General features: G+C 40.6%; 1 protein-coding gene across 6 annotated transcripts in view; it reads right to left on the reverse strand.

Annotated features, from left to right (window-relative positions):
* AFF3 (AF4/FMR2 family member 3) overlaps nucleotides 1–16,815 on the reverse strand; it is a 618,932-nt gene that overhangs the window by 114,006 nt on the left and 488,111 nt on the right. For all 6 annotated transcript variants that reach the window (XM_032255274.1, XM_032255272.1, XM_032255273.1 and 3 more), the window contains one exon: nucleotides 11,705–11,756. In XM_032255274.1, the coding sequence (XP_032111165.1) occupies nucleotides 11,705–11,756 (52 nt within the window). The remainder of the gene's footprint in view (nucleotides 1–11,704; nucleotides 11,757–16,815) is intronic.

Genomic DNA, 16,815 nt, shown 5'->3' on the forward strand with positions numbered 1-16,815 from the left:
ATTGTGAAATACAAATGTTACTTTGTTTTTGCAGGAAGGCCAGATGAAAATAACACAAAATGTTTTGGTAATTTTGTTAAAATTGCAACCTTGAAGAACTTAAATTTGTTAAAAATGCAAGCTTGAAGAACTTAAATCTAAGTCTGGCTTTACGTTTCATTTAAATCTTTTTTTTTCAAGTAAAATAGCAATATTTGAAGGTAAAAATAGGCTTGTAATGATTAGGAAAGATTCTTGCAACTGCACTTTGCAAACCAATTATACAAGAGAAAGCTGAACTAATTCTGAGTGTGTTATTATTGTTATTAGGATTTTCGCCTCTCAAGTGAACAGTGCTTTACGATTTATATGTGAAAGTGCTTTCACATGTAATGTATAATAATCACACATTCTTCTTTGAAATGCCTTGAACTTTAAGAATAAATCCAGGTTGAAAGAAGAGGTACCTAGAGAAATAATGTGAATCTGATCTCTCCAGAGAATGAGATCTCTCTACTGGAATCCTTGTGTGTAGGGTTTTCTAGTGTGCAGATGACCAAGTCTGGGGCCTAACTTTCTAGCCACTATCTGGTCTGCTTCTTCAAGATGGTCTTGTTTCAATGAACACAACCTGTTGGCTGCAGATCTGGTCGGCATGGAACTGGGAAGTGCCAAGGGGCCTTGAATGATCACACATGATTTTCCTCCATGTAGAAACAACAGGCTAAGAGAATCTCCTGAGAAAAGCTGAGCTTATGAGATAACCAGCCCTACCTGGAGAAGCTTTGGAGAAACAAAAACAAAAACTAAACTTCACCATTGTATATCTGGACCAAACACCTGAGTAACTGTAGGTAAATCCTTTACGATACGACATTGCCCATGCCTGGATATGAGGGACAGTGTATACTCTAAGGAATAACATCTCTTGTATGGTTTCACTTCCTAAAAAGCTATGGAAGAAAAAAACCATTGAAGTCATGGGACAAAGGGCTATTCCTCTGAGTTAAATAGGAACGTCCCCTGGAGAGAGAATTCCACTTCTTCTGCCAACCAGCAACCCTGCTGGCAGCTGTGTTTGAGAAAAGCATGCCTATCAACTAATGATGCCTAGCCCCTCTCCTGGCTCCTGAATGGAGTGTCTGTGTTGGTGGTATTGATATCCACCATTAACAAAAACTTGGCTTACTTTCAAAAATGTAGATCCTTTTAGGAATTCTTCAATATAACAAAGGCAATGGTTTCCCATTTTTGTGTTAATTGTATGTTTGCCCAAATTCAATGGATCATGTTTTGATTTTTATATAATTTTCTCATTTTCCAGACTTCCATTCAGGGTCCTCAGGCTGAAATTAGGCATATCCCATGGCCCAAGAGGGTGGGACACAACTAAATCTACATAAATATCCATTGAGTCTCCAGAGGAGATTCAATGGGAAAATATTTTAGGAAACAGGGCTGTGAGTCTTTGTGCTCAGTGATATTTAAGTTGGCTGACCATTTCAAATTTGGAAATTATAGTCCATAAACATGAAAAAGAGGCAATTGCATTTTTGTGTATTTCTACCTATGCTTGTGCTTTTTGCAACTGTTTATAAAGAGTGGCATGATAAAATACTTTTGTGTTTGCTTCTGGTGACAGTAAAATTTTATTTATAAAATATGATTACTGGCCTGGTATGGTAGCTCCTGCCTTATCTCAGCACTTTGGGAGACCAAGGTGGGCAGATCATGAGGTCAAGAGATTGAGACCATCCTGGCCAACATGGTGAAATCCCATCTCTACTAAAAATACAAAAATTAGCTCAGCATGGTGGCATGCGCCTGTAATCCCAGCTACTCAGGAGGCTGAGGCAAGCAAATTGCTTAAGCCCAGGAGGCGGAGGTTACAGTGAGCCGACATCGCACCACTGCACTCTGGCCTGGTGACAGAGTGAGACTCTGTATCAAAAAAAAAAAAAAATACAATTACTTAACTAAAAGCTTTAGGATGGTTAAACAAACAAACCAACCTTTTGCTAAATATCTGAGTTTCACTGATTATGACTGGAGGTTCAAATATATGATTCCTTCATACATGGATGTGAAAAAGGTCTGATAGGCAGTTTTGTTTTCAATTAGAGTTATTGTTCTATTTCCATATTAATAAGAAACCAATTAGTTATTATGAACAGATTGGGTATTTAGCTCATGTACAACATAAAATGCAAGACTAAAAAGACAAACAAACATACAGTACTCTTTTTTTCTATGTTGCTATGAGGTTTACCATATGTAATATATACTTTTTGTATGGTCCATTAGGGCAAGGCATTTCCTGGCATTGAAAATTTACTTAAAATATCTGTGATTATCATAATGAATATTACTAATGTGTAATTCATCGAGACCAACAAGCCAGCATCTTACATGATGTTTGGTATTTAGTAGGCATTTGAGACTATGCTCAGTTTTTTTTTTTTATAAAAACTGTCTAGTTCTTGTTTGCCTACAAATAACACTGACAATACGGTTCATTCCTCATGTAGGAGAAACTTGATTTTGGAGCCTTGCCCCTCAAACCTGGTCCTGATTACTGCTTCAACTCCTGTTTATATAATTCTACACAATTTTGGCAGGATTCAAGAGCACATACCAGGGTGTTGGCTTTTATACATCTCCTGGGATGTGAATGTCATGCTGACTAGATGAACTCTGGCCACAAATCCCAGACAAGCACAATGACTCTATTTATTCAGACTTGGCTGCCTGAATGCAGATTGACTCTGTGGGTAATAAATTTTCACAGGCCAAGAACTTCAGGATCAACCAAGCTGATCCTGAGAAGAAAAATGTACCTAAGGAAGTAGAGCTGGGCTGCAAAAAACCTCCTATGTTTTTATTTCATGTCTACGTATCATTCAGCTAATTCATCTAGTCACTGATTGACATGTATTGTCAATGCCTTCATTCTTTTTTTAAAAGCTCTGCTTTGTATTATGCAATTGTCATATTAAAAAGAAACAAGGGAAAAAATGAAGAGCTTCCATTACAATAGGCAATCTGTTTTTAATAGTACACCCAAAACTGATGTGAGTCATCCAGTGATCTCCATGGTAAAGAACACAGAATTGAGTTGGGAATGTTTCTTGTGCTGGTCCATAAGAAACCAAAGGAAACAAACACCAATAGTAACTGCAACGTTGCACTCAGAATAACCTAACCTACAATCTTGATAACTTGATGCAGTGAGGCTTTAGATTCTTTCTAAGAGACACGATTATTACTCTATGCATTATAAATAAGAAAATAATTGGCTCTTTAATTTGCAGATTTATGTTAATGATCTAGATATCTATTAAATTAATTGCATGCTCTCCAAATATTGATTGGGGATTAAAAGGTAACTTTTCATTGTGCAAGAAGTAAATTAACGCCAATGGGGAAATTTCCCTCTACAGATTAGATCCAATGATTGTTGCCTGTAAAATTAAAATAGTCAGTTCAAGTGGATAAGCCATGCTCATTTAAAGAGAAAAATGTGGCTACATAGTTAAAATGAAAAGACTGCCCAGTATGTTTGGATAACGTAATTACTGGAAGCTGCAGGCGTGTACACAGCCATTCAATTTAGATCCCTGGTTCCTTCCTTTCCCTAAGCTATGCATTTGTCATCTCTGAAACGCTTGTCTGCAGTTGACACTATCACGGCTGTTGCTTGCTGAAAGTCTTAATTATGTGTCCCTCTCCTCATGCCTTAGCTATAGTAATGCCACCTACATATTTGCTTGTGTCCAACCTCCCAAGCTTACCTTGACTTGTGAGGCTGAGCTCATCTTTTTGCCAATGGGAAGACATGCAGTATAATTCATCACTCCCTTCCTAATCTATTATTGTTATTACTATTATTATTATTTTGGTACTTAGTGTCTTCAGAAATACTTTTGTCTTAAGTCTTCTAATTCCTTTACATTATTTCATGAAAATATTGGCCTTTGTAATTGTTAAAACCAATAGTTACAGAAAGGAGATCAAACAAACTACTCCAGGTATTGCATATCTTTCATTTACCCAAATAAACATGAAAACTGATTCTCAAATCTTTTGTGCTATTTCCAGTTGGAGCCTCATCTAGCATGAAGATCATAGGTGCAACCATAAAGTTATGCTTCCATTTCATTTATATCTGTAAACTTTCTAAGGAAACCCTGGCACAACTCCAGCACTAGAGACTATAGCCAAAACTGGGTTATCCTTGAAAGGGAAGGCTGTGGAGAAACCCAGTCTCTTTGTTTTGAAGGGTTCTGTTTGAGATAACTTATGAAAACTTGTGACTTCAATATGGCTTGATGTAAGCATGTTTAAGAAGTGGCTATAGACATTTCCATGGAGATGGGATAAATGCTTTTCTTCTCACACAGTTATTTGTATATTAATCTATAGCCAATTTAAGATCTCAGGTCTTATATTTTCGTCATCTCTGTCAATACTTTCGATATTTGGATAGAACTAATTTGAAAAATCATAGTGTTCAGGAAAAGAAACAAAGGCAGAGCAAAGGTCATCTTTGCTACTTTTCATCTTTGATACTGTACAATGGACAGTGGGAAATACTCTCAATTGAAGGCATCACTATGCATTTATCCATGCATTCATTCAACAAATATTTAGCAGTTCTGCTGTGCCAGACACAGTCCATGCCCTCAGGGAAATTCCAGTTTAGCTGGTATAGACAGATGTTAGAAAAAGTAAACATAACATATAACTAAAATTATGATGAGATTTAGGTAAAAAGATGAAGGATACTGTGAGAAGGACTAACTGGGAGTTGATTAGGTAAGAGGGAGGTCTCCCTGAGGAAGTGAAAGTTATACTGCACCTCCAACATGAGCAGATGTTAGTAAGGCAAAAATGAGGGAGTAGAGGCCTATGAAGGCCCTGAGGCAGCTGAGCTTAGCTTCCTGGAGGAGCTGAGAGAAGGGCTGGGCTGCTAGAGGGCTGCAAGTGAGCTCAGTGTGAAGAGGAGATGTAGACAAACCAGATGGTACAGGGAGGTGTCGGCCATGCTGAGGGCTCCGAATTTGATCCCAGGTGGGATGGGAAACCTATTTAAAATTTTAGACCAAGGAATTAGTAGACATGATTTTTAAAAATCACTGATGGGAGGCTGTATTACAGAGGGCAGGGAACAGAAATATGATAATTTATAACAGACTGGTTTAGACTAGCTGGGATGGAAAGAGGTAGATGGACCAATATTTAATTTTGGAGGCTGAGTTTATAGGACTTAGAGATGAAGGGGATATCTGAGTGAGGAACAGGGAATCAGCAAGGGAGTCTGAAGTTTCTAGGCTTGAACAGCTGGGCATCTGGCAGTGCTAGTTTTGGAAATGGGAACAATAGCAAGAGGAACATATCTATGTGTCTGGTAGAGCGGTGGCAAAGGCCAGAAGCCCAGTTGGGCACAGACCAAATTTGAAATGTTTGTGAAACATCCAAGTGGAAAAGTCAAGTAGATTTGCGGTTCAGAAGAGAGTTCTGAGCTGAGAATATAACTTTAGAAATTGTCAGTATACAAAAACTGAAGGTCATAGGTAGGAATGGATGAGCTCACCCAGAGAGCAGACATGGAGAAGAAAAGTCAGGAATAAACATGGAAAGACTCCAGCATTGGGCAGAAAGTCAGAGTCAGCAAAAGAGCCTGAGAAGAGAATCAGAAAGGGCAGGACCCAAACCAGGAGAGTGTGCTGTTAGATTCCTACAGAGAAGTGGGTGATGAACAGTGTTCAATGCTGTAAGTCTTCTAGTAAGACATGGGGCTGAAAAGAGCCCAGTACAATTGGCTCTGTGGAGGTCATGCGGACCCAATCAGGAGCATTTCTGGTAAAGAGATAGTGGCATAATGAGATCAAAAGAACAAGTCTCTAGCTCTGAGGACATGGATGAACTTTGGATAGGAGCGGGTCAGTGTCCTCTTGCAACAGGAGGGCAGAGGGAGGATGAGTGAAGATGGAAGCAGTGGTGTTAATGTGGTATTGAGAAGATTAGGTTTCTCTGCTAGAAGCCAGTCAGTCATGGTATGAGGCAGGGAAATAAAGATAAATAAGGTACACACTGAGATTCAGGTTGTTTACTCATGAAGCTGGGAAGATAAAAATCTACATTTGTATTATATACTATTATAAATTCTGTAACAAGGTAATTATAGAATATTAAGGGAGAAAACTTGCTAAATGACAGCACCCGTGAACTGTTACAAGTTCTGTATATACCTAGAATAGCCACTATAGTGTAATACCTAGAATAGCCACTAAAAAAGCTATACAAAGAGATACACACAATAATGTTACAGACAAATCAAAATAGAATTCAAAAGGTTTAAGGAATACATAGAAAGGCAGGACAAAGAAAATTAAAAACAGGATGAAACAAAGAAATAAAGTGGTAGACTTACGCTTTAATAAATCAATAATTACATTAAATGTAAATGGTCTAAATGCAACAATTAAAAGACAGAAATTGGCAAAGTGAATACAAATATGACAACTATTAAGATATGCTGTATATAAGAAACTCATTTCAAATACAACAATATTGGTAAGCTGAAAGTTAAAGAATGGAAAAAAGTTACATTATGCAAGCATTAATCAAAAGAAATTAGGAGTAGTGATATTGAGATCAGAAAAAGTAGATCTCAGAGCAAAGAAAATGACCAGAGAGAGTGGAACATTACATAATGATAGAAGGGTCAATCTAACAAAATATAGCAATCCTAAACGTCCAGATACTAAATAATAGAGCTGCGAAATATGTGAAAACAATCGGACAGAATAGAAGAAATAAACAAATCCACAATGATATCCAGAGACTTTGACACTTCTCTCTCAACACGAGATACAGTGATTAGACAGAAAGTCCAGAAAAGATATGAAAGAACATCTAACAAGATAAATATAATTGATATTAACAGAACACTCTGCCCAACAACAGAATACACATTCTTTTAAGTGCCTATAAAACATATACCAATACAAACAATATCTTGGGTCATAAAAAATACTCAGCAAATGTATAAGAATTGAAATCATACTGAATATGTTCTCTGACCATAAAGGAACCAAATTAGAAACCAATAAAAGTTAAGATTAAAGGAGATCTCTGAGCACTTAGAAATTAAATAACACACTTCTAAATAATCCATGAGTCAAAGAAGTCTCATTGAACTGAATGATGATGAAATACAACACATCAAAATTTGTGGGATAAAGTTTATAGCAGTGCTGAGAGTCAAATGTATAGCACTAAATGCTTATTACATCATAAAAAAGAACAAATCTCAAATCAATAATCTAATCTCCCTCAAGAAACTAGGAAAGGAGCCAAAACGTACCCAAAGCAAGCAAGAGGAGGGAAATAAAGATAAGAAATCAGTGAAATTGGAACAGAAAAACCAAATAGATAATATTAATGAAACAACATGCTAGTTCTTTCAAAAGGTAAATACAGTTAATAAACCTCTAGCAAGACTGATAAAGAAAAAGAAAGAAGACAAATGATGAGTATTAGTAATGAAAAGGGGGTTGACACTACAGATCCTGCAGTCATCAAAAGGATAATAAGGGAATACTACAAACAACCCTATAGGCATAAACATGACAACTTAAGTGACAGGGACAGACTTATGACTGAAGAACACAGTACCACAACATAACCAGTATGAAACAGACAATTGAATAGCCCTATGGCTATCAGATAATCTGAGAAGCTCTATAACTATTAAGAAAATAGATTTTTCTTTCCCCCGAGATGGAGTCTTGCTCTGTCACCCAGGCTGGAGTATAGTAGCTTGATCATGTTTCACTCTGCCTCTTGGGTTCAAGCAATTTTCCTGTCTCAGCCCCCTGAGTAGCTGGGATTACAGGCTTGCACCACCATGCACAGATAATTTTTGTATTTTTAGTAGAGATGGGGTTTCACCATGTTGGTCAGGCTGGTCTTGAACTCCTAACCTTGTGATCTGCCCTCCTCAGCCTCCCAAAGTGTTGGGATTACAGGTGTGAGCCTCCACACCTGGCCAGGAAATGTAATTTTTAAGTTTAAAAATGTCCAGGCCCATATGGTTTCACTGGAGATTCTGCTAAATAATTAACATCATTTTTAAAAAACATAATCTTTTTGAGAAAAGGGCAGGAGACCCTTCTCCATTTATTTCATAAGGTTAGTACTGACCTGATCAAAACTAGAGAAAGACAGCACAAAACAGGAAACTTCCAACCAATATTTCTTAGGAACATTAAAAAGACAAACGTGTGGTGAGGATGTAGAGCAACTGAAATTCTCCTACACTGCTGGTGGGAGTGCTGATTGGTACAACTGTTTTGGAAAATGGTTTTAGGTAATGTACTGAATTGAACATGAACATATTTTACTGCTCAGCATTTATACTTCTGGGCATAGACCTAACAAGAAGGTTCTCATGTGCTCAACAAAAGACATGTACAAGGATGCAAAGACCTGCACAAGGATGCTAATAAGAGCACCCTATTCTACCCTCCCCGTCATCCCCGGCAAAATATCCACATGCTCATTAGCAGTGGAACGAGTAAGTAAATTATGGCATACATGCACAATGAAAATGAACAAACTTCAATTACAGGTAACAATATGGGTGAATCTCCTAAACAATGTTGAACAAAAGAAGCCAGACACAAAAAAGTACATGAGGAGTAATTCCATTGATATAAAGTGCAAAAATAAGCAAAATTACTCTATGGTTTTAGAAAACAGGTAAGTGGTTACTCTTCTGCAGAGTGGTGACTGGTGGGGGCACGAAGGTACCTGGGAGGCTGGGTCTTGTCTGTATTTCATCTGGGTATTGGTTACATCAGATATATATATATATAATCATTTTTAAAGACTTTCACCATTTTTATAAATAATATAAAAAAAATTACGGGCGCAGTGGCCCACGCCTGTAATCCCAGCACTTTGGAAGGCCAAGGCAGGTGGGTCACCTGAGGTCAGAAGTTTGAGACTAGTCTGGCTAACATGGTGAAACCCCATTTCCACTAAAACACAAAAATAAGCTGGCTGTGTGGCAGGCGCCTGTAATCCCAGATACTCAGGAGGCTGAGGCAGGAGAACTGTTTGAACCGGGGAGGTGGAGGTTGCAGTGGGCCAAGATTGTGCCACTGCACTCCAGCCTGGATGACAAGAGCAAACCTCTGTCTCAAAATGTGTGTGTGTGTGTGTGTGTGTGTGTGTGTGTGCGCGCGCGCATTCCAATTTTACAAACAGAGACCCTGAAGCAGAGAGCAGTTCAGAGGCTATGCCAAGGTTGCAAAACCACTAAGTAGTGGAGTGGGGATTTGAACCCCTGGAGTGGGGCTGCTGTGCTCTTAACCACTAAACCAGACTGTCTCTTAATCTTTAAGAGCACAAAGGCAATGAGGAGAAAAGGAAGCCTCAGATAGGAGTGTTCAAAAGCACAGAGTCTGGGGTGATCTGAGCAAGGGCAGGCAGGTACAGCAATCTGAAGCTCTCGTAGACACCTCTTTATTACAGTGGCACATGGGCTGGTTGAACCAATATTGGCAAAGACAGCCAGATATAATGTCAGAAAAGGTTAAGGATTTTCGTACACTGTACTCTGTTTATCGAGGCAAGGGATTCTTAAAAGATTTTGGGTTTAAGGTACAAACTCTGATTCCATCCAGAAAAATCATTTATGTTAAATGTTCAATTATCTCAGAATGCCAGGGAATGAGTGTGTGTGAGTGTTGTGTGTGTGGGTGCACAGGCTGCCCTTTCTCAGGGATAAAGCATAGTTTGGTCTTGAAGAGAGAAAAATACCATATCATTAGTCTTGTTTAAAAGTATGGGAATTACAATTTTGTGATTAGCCCAGGTTATAATTATAGGCCAAAGCAGGACAACTTAATGCAATCACTGTTGAAGCAATAACTTAAACTACCATATGCAAAACCACTGTCTGGAGTCTTAATTAGGAAAAAGGGATTACTGTATAATATTCATTCTGTCAGTTCCTTTTATTGTAAAAATAGGAAGGTATACTCACATAGGAATTAAATGCAAGAATAAGGGATCTGACCTGTACATTCATGACACAATATTATCCATAAGTACAGAATGGAAGGGAGTCGCTTAAAAAGCCAAATGAGTCAACTAAAAGCTCTTACTGTCTTAGAGAACATGTATAGTACATCATTAATAATGCTTATTAAAATTGAGTTTTCATTGGAAACAGGTCCTGGAAATAGCTCAGAAAATTATTTCCAAATTTAAAAAGGTTTGCAGATTGCAATAGTCTGTGAACCCTTTTTCTAATAAAAAGCATACACAATTTACGTGTTTGATATGACTTAATCCATAATCTATGTATCCAAGCCACTTAATGAGAAAAAGCACAAAGGGATGAAATCATTTGCTTATCATCACATAGATGAGAAGCCAAAATTAGGAGTGAAGCCATTCTACATTTCTGCTAAGATGATTGTTTTGCAGATATCTGGCTGCCCTGGTAGGTATTCCTGGAAACAAACCAAAGATCTCTAAAAAACTCAAAGCCTGAGTGGCCTCCTTTGCCCAGTTAGCCTTCTTGCACTGGGTATTCTCTGCTTGCCAATCTGGTTTCCAGACTCCTCAAGTTCTTCTCCCGTCTTGATGCCTCAGTTTCTCTCATGAGATGAGCAACCCCTTTTGTGACCTCACAGCCATGTTCTGCTCAGATACCCTTCCTCAAAATTCTCTCTTGACTTTTATTTAACCTCTGCTTATTTTCTATGTACCTTATTTGTATTTGCACATCTGGAGAGCAAATCATCTGCATAGCATCTCATGATACCTTTCTGTTAAATTCACTATTCCAAAACCAATAGAATAGCATTAGTATTTTGTATTGCATACAAAAATGACTTGTTAAAAAAAACTCTCGGAATTGTCTTTCTACCCATCACATGCATCTAAACTTGACAAAATACAGCATACAGGATGAGAAAAAGAAAAGAGAAGTATAGAATATAGAAAAATCTGTCTTTAGTGTTTTAAAACTTGCTTTGAAATACAAACATTTCTTGAAATGCAGAAGTGAATGTGATGAATGTTAAGTGGACATTTTTTCACCTTAACTGACTGATCAGAAGAGTATTTATAACCCCTAACTGATGTCTTGAGCTGATAAATCAACACCAGGGGAGAATATTTCAAGCACATTTATCATTGAAGACAAACAGTCTATACGGAGCATGATTAGTTTTTATTCATCATTTTGGCTCACCTCTACATTTGCTCCTTCTCAATGTTAATAATATCTATATTAAGACTTCTCAATATTTAATGTTACAGATTGCTTGTTGCATGCTGATGAGGTTAAGGTCATATGTCTGATCTCCAGAATGCCAATTAGCTTCACACACACACAAATAAATAAAAAAGAAAAAAAAAGGGTGGGGCTCTGTCTATTTCTGAGGGAAGCCTGATCTTAGCTTCCTTGTAATACCCATTGTTGGTCTCAACATCATAAAAATTACAGAATTCAAGGTGTAAGGGAAATTATGGGCAGCTATTTTAACATACTGGCCCAAGTGTATAGAAGCTCACACTTAGCAGAGGAAAGACCAGCAGCCTGGAGCGCCACCATTCAGCTCAGTTAACACTCAGCACAGTCCACCAGGTCACTGTTGTCAGTGTTACCTCCAAAGGATGGTGACATAAAAGAGAATCTTACCTGTTCATTCTCCTCTTCATCACTGCTTAGCTTAAGGTCATCTTCCAGCATTCTGAAAGAAGGAACAAAGAGGTGCAGATAGTTAGTAAATTCAGAATAATTCAGCACCAAAAAAAAAAAAAATCACCTTTATTAAAGCAACATTTCAGGAATAAGTGTATTTGATTTCCTAATTTTTTTCTTTCCTTCTTATGCACTTTTCCTCTGGTGCACTCAGGAAACAGCAGACAGCCCCTCCACAAAAATTAACCCTCACAGCAGTCATCAGCTAAGACGGGCAGCTTTCAGAGGATGCTGCGTTAGCAGGGAAATAATACTTAACAATAATGTATTGTATATTTCAAAATAGCCACAAGAACTGGAATGTTCCGACAAGAAAAAAAGATACATATTTGAGGTGATGAATATCCTAGTTACCCTGATTTGATCATTGCACATTGAATACCTGTATAAAAATATCACATGTACTCCAAAGATAGCAATAAAAAAGAAGATGCTTTTTCCCCCCCCAAAATACATAGGGGCTTTTCCTTGGGCAGTTTGCATTCCACAATTACTTGTTTAGCGCTTTCCATGCTCCCAGTGCTGGGTTGTGTCCCCACGCCTGCCCTGGGGTCTTACATGGTAAAGAGAGGTGAGAACAAGAGCCATAAAATCATAAACGCAGGCCATCATTCAAAGAGCTGGAAAAGACGTTGTCCCCCAAGTCCTACCGAGTGGGGAAAACAAAGCCAGGAGAGCGCTTTCTGAAAAGCCTGTGACGGTGATTCCCCAGCCTGCTCAGGTGCCCTCATTCATCCTCAGGAGCCAGTGGGGAAGCACGTTAAAAGTGAAAAAAAGAAGCACAACTTCAGACTCTGTTATTTGTGATGATAGTACTGTATTCTTTTCAGCATGGCTGAATTGTTTCCTTATAGAATAGTGGTTTTCAGATTAACTCATTTCAAAAGAAATCTTACTCAGAAGTGCACTGTATAAAAGCGTGCTCTCCGCTCAGAGCCGCTCTGCCAGGAAGCAGGGGAGAGCCCGCTTCTGAGGGACCCTGGGGCTCCATACATCAGTGTGAAGGCCGCCAAGCCCTTGTGCTCAAAGGCCTCATTGAAGTGCTTCCAAAGGCTGTCCCCTAAAATGTACCTAGTGTCCTTTAAAAGCCCGTTATAGGCCTGTCACTGATATATGCTCTGAACATTGGTAGAAGTCATTTCAGTCACTTTTGGGGTGAACTGGGGCGTAAAGAACTGGCAGGAGAAGGCACAGCCCCAGCTCTGCCCCACCTGTCTATGCATTTGGGGCAAGTCGCTTCACGCACCCTGCCCCCATTTCCCTACTTGTGAAGTGACGAGTTGTAGAGGGCAATCCTAAGGTCAAATCCTGCTTTAGAGTCTGTTGTGAGCCTACAAAATGAGTATGCTCCCCAGTTTCATCAAGTAGAAAAATGCTTTTATTTGTTCTAGAGAACACAACGAAGAAACTTCTAAGTAGTTTTTGGGGCACCACTTAAGCCATTACCATCAGGGCATCAAATCTCTTCCTCACAGGCTCCTGCTCATCTCCCAGTGCCGAGAGGTGTCATTCTTGTATTATTTAAACCACAAGTGAACAAATGAACATGTCAGCAGAGGCTGCAGAGCGGCACCCCTGATTCTTCTGCACGTCCAGCATGCCATTCATTTCTTTCACCTCCAGACATATACACTCTGCTTCAAAGAGAAGAGGCCTCTCTGTGATTTATTAGAGCATTGTTCGGGAGTAGCCTAGGGAAAGGGACTGTGTTTCCTTTGTCCTTGAGTCCTCAGTGACCAGCACAGTGCACTGTGCAAGGAGCACAATACCAGTTTGCTGGCTGGGCTGAGGCGCCTTGCCCAAGACAATTTTCCTACCCAAAGGGATAGATTTCTTCCTAAGGAAAAAGACCAGAGAAGGGGACGTGTCCTTGCCTCTACTCCCGTACCCCACTGCAGTGCGGTTTAATCTCCAGGACTGCCCAGCAAGCACTGGGTCTTTAAAGGGTGGGTGGTCCTGCTGGTGGGGGTGGAAAGCGTGAGGAGGACTCACAATCATGGTTAACAACCCCTTTGCTGTCAGATGGAAGTCATGTGGCTGGGAAATTTAACCTTTAAATGGACGACAGTGTGCATGGATTGGAAGGCCACCGTCTCCCAGAGCAGGAAAGCCCAACACGCCCTGAAGTGAGAGAGCTTAGGTTGGCAGCAAACTAGCTATGCAACTCACCACCTGAGGCTGGCATGGCTGAAAGTCACTGCATCACTCAAAATGCTGTGTGAGGCTGTCTTTCAAGGTAGAGAATGCAGCTTATTTTTATTTATTTCAAACATGTGCTAAATATGTCTGAATCTCCACAGTCCCGTGTGAGGTGCACCTCTGGGGCTGAGTATTTGTGCTTCTGTAATGAGACTCATCTATCTCATCATCATTTCCAGAAAAAAAGCAGTAGGGGATCAACCTTGCTTTGTGAATAATCATCATTTTATCATGGACTTTACCTCTCTTATTAAAAAAATGAATTTATTGTGTTTCTGGCTAGGTTCTAAAAACAACAAATCACATGTAAAAATACTCTGCCTTCAAGAGAGACTTCAAGAGAAGTTCAAATCTAATTTAACTTCAGAATATCTCAAAATATGAGAAAGTGGCCACGGAAACACGAAATCACACCCTTATACGTTTCCAGAGCAATCCTGGGTGGTGCTATTCCCAAAACATGAAGTCACAGACCCGGGACAGACAACCATGGCCATGCTGCACCCCAGCCCCGAGAGGCACACAGGCACGCCTGAGGAGACCCAGGCTCCCCGAGGTCTGGGAGCAGGAGCCCTCTGCTTTATTCTGATGGTCATGAGCAGGCCCTCAGCTCAACTCCCTATACATGGCGCTCGTTCTTGTCCCTGACCACTGCATCTTCAAGTCCAGTTTAACATTCACAAACAACTCCATGTTTAATGCTGAACATATCCAGGTGGCCTCTTAGAGGGCCCAAGGAGGGGCTGAAGTTCATAGCTGAACGATGAAACATGTTAGGAGAAGAGAAAATGCATGACACCCATAGGATCATAGGAACTCTCTATACTTGGTGTGTGGCCAGCAGATGGCAGGCATGGCCACCGTCACCAAACACACGAATGGCACTATGGGGGTCATGTGCCAGACCCATTCCCAAACCCTGGGGAACATTTTTATCATTTGTCTATTTCCAAAAGGAAACAGATTGGCATAGATAGATCAAACAATAAACAAATGGACAAAGTGTTCAACCAAGAGTAAAAGGAAGATGCAAGTTAAGTGCTGGATAGGCGGCTGGGCAGGGGTGGAGATCTCCTACTGTGTTTTTTTTAATGGAAAGGCAAAGACCCCGCTCCTCTAAGGGGTCCCCTGAGGGCTGAGTCCGGGACTGGCCATCTGCATGGAAGCACAGGGCCTCTGTGTCCGAAGCACCCTGGCTACACCCCTACTCTTGGTTCCTCCAGGCCCAACCTCAGCTGATAGGGTCCCTACCCAGGGCCACCCCTTTCACGGTTCCCTTAGCCCCTCCCCTTCATAGCCCTTCAGATCCCTCCCAGGGGATGGAGCCCTCGACTCATAGCAGCAGCTCTCATTGTTGAAGCGATGTCTGACCGTGCCAGACCAGCTAAGTGCTTTCTAGATGTTACTTCGTTAATCCCTGCAGCAACTCCTCTAAGTTGGGGGACGGGTGCTATAGGGGCTGCAGACCGTGGTGGTCACAGAAGGGACTCCAGGATCCCACTGCCCAGGATGAATGCTAGCTCTGCCTTTCATCTAGCCCAGGGCCCTGGGACCTGCCTCAGAGCGCTTCCCGGAGAACTTATTCCTCAATCCTTGGATAGTGCTAAGCGTGGGACCTGCTGCCAAAGAGCCCCCAATCAATGCTCATTTTTACCAATATTCCCTTTTCCCTAGAAGGGAAGCAGGCCTCAGAGCATTTACGAAACTCATGTGGATAAAGAAGTCAAGAGACTTTGAGATGTATTTGTAATGATGCCTAACGCTCTACTTTAAGGTCATTTTGAAAGAAAGGGTGATGTTCCTGGGAGATGGTGGAGGGGAATATATTTTGGCCTTCAACTGCTCTCCGCTGGTCTGAATGGTTTATGTGCCCATCAGTCCCACTGCCCTGGGAGCCAGTGGCCACGAGGCCAGGAGTCCCTCCAAGTGGGGGTGGGGTCGGTGCTGCCAGATGACAATGTGGAAGTTGAAATAAAATAGATACTAAAATTGAACTTTTCAGCTGGGCACAGTGGCTGGCTCCTGGAATCCCAGCACTTTGGGAGGCTGAGGCTGGCAGATCACTTGAGCCCAAGAGTTTGAGACCAGCCTGGGCAATATGGCAAACTTCTGTCTCTATAAAAAATATAAAAATTAGACAGCCATGGTGGTATGCACCTGTAAACCTAGCTATTAGGGAGGCTGAGGTGGGAAGACTGTTGTGGTGACTTTCAAGAGCCTGGAGGTCAAGGCTGCAGTGAGCTGAGATTGTGCCACTGTACTCCAGCCTGGGCATGAGACCCTGTCTCAAAAAAAAAAAAAAAAAAAAAGAAAAAGTGAACTTTTTGAATTGAGACCAGAGAGCAGAGGTGCAGCCTGAGGTGTGGACAGACCTGAGCTGCATGGCCTTAACACCTGAAGAGTTATCAAACTACTGTCAGGGATACTCCAAGTTAGCACCTCATGGTAACTTCAGAGTCTGAACCAGGTACGGGAGAATTGTGACACTTTAAGGACACAAGCAAGATTTAAAAAAAAAATGTGTTATTAAGTGATTGAGATTCCACCCACTTTTACTTGGGAACTTGTTCTTAAAATGATTGTTGGGCATGTTTTAACACCCTTCCTGACACACGCAGACAAGGGGTCTAAGGGTTTTGAGCTCCCACCTGCACTGGCTCACACTTTGATGCAGGGAGAGAGGGTCTTGCAGGAGCTCTGTAGAGGAAAGAACGCAATGGGACTTTGATTCAGAACTCTAAAGAGGAAGCCAAAGATAAACAAGCCCATTTGCAATCTGCCGCCTCCTACCCTAGAGGACCTTCTTCTTTCTGAAAGGGAAGAATGAATAGAAACATGCCTCATCACCA

The sequence above is a fragment of the Sapajus apella genome, unplaced genomic scaffold, assembly GCF_009761245.1.
Source record: "Sapajus apella isolate SASKATOON/1434 unplaced genomic scaffold, GSC_monkey_1.0 scaffold89, whole genome shotgun sequence".
In the NCBI taxonomy this organism is placed as follows: Eukaryota; Metazoa; Chordata; class Mammalia; order Primates; family Cebidae; genus Sapajus; species Sapajus apella.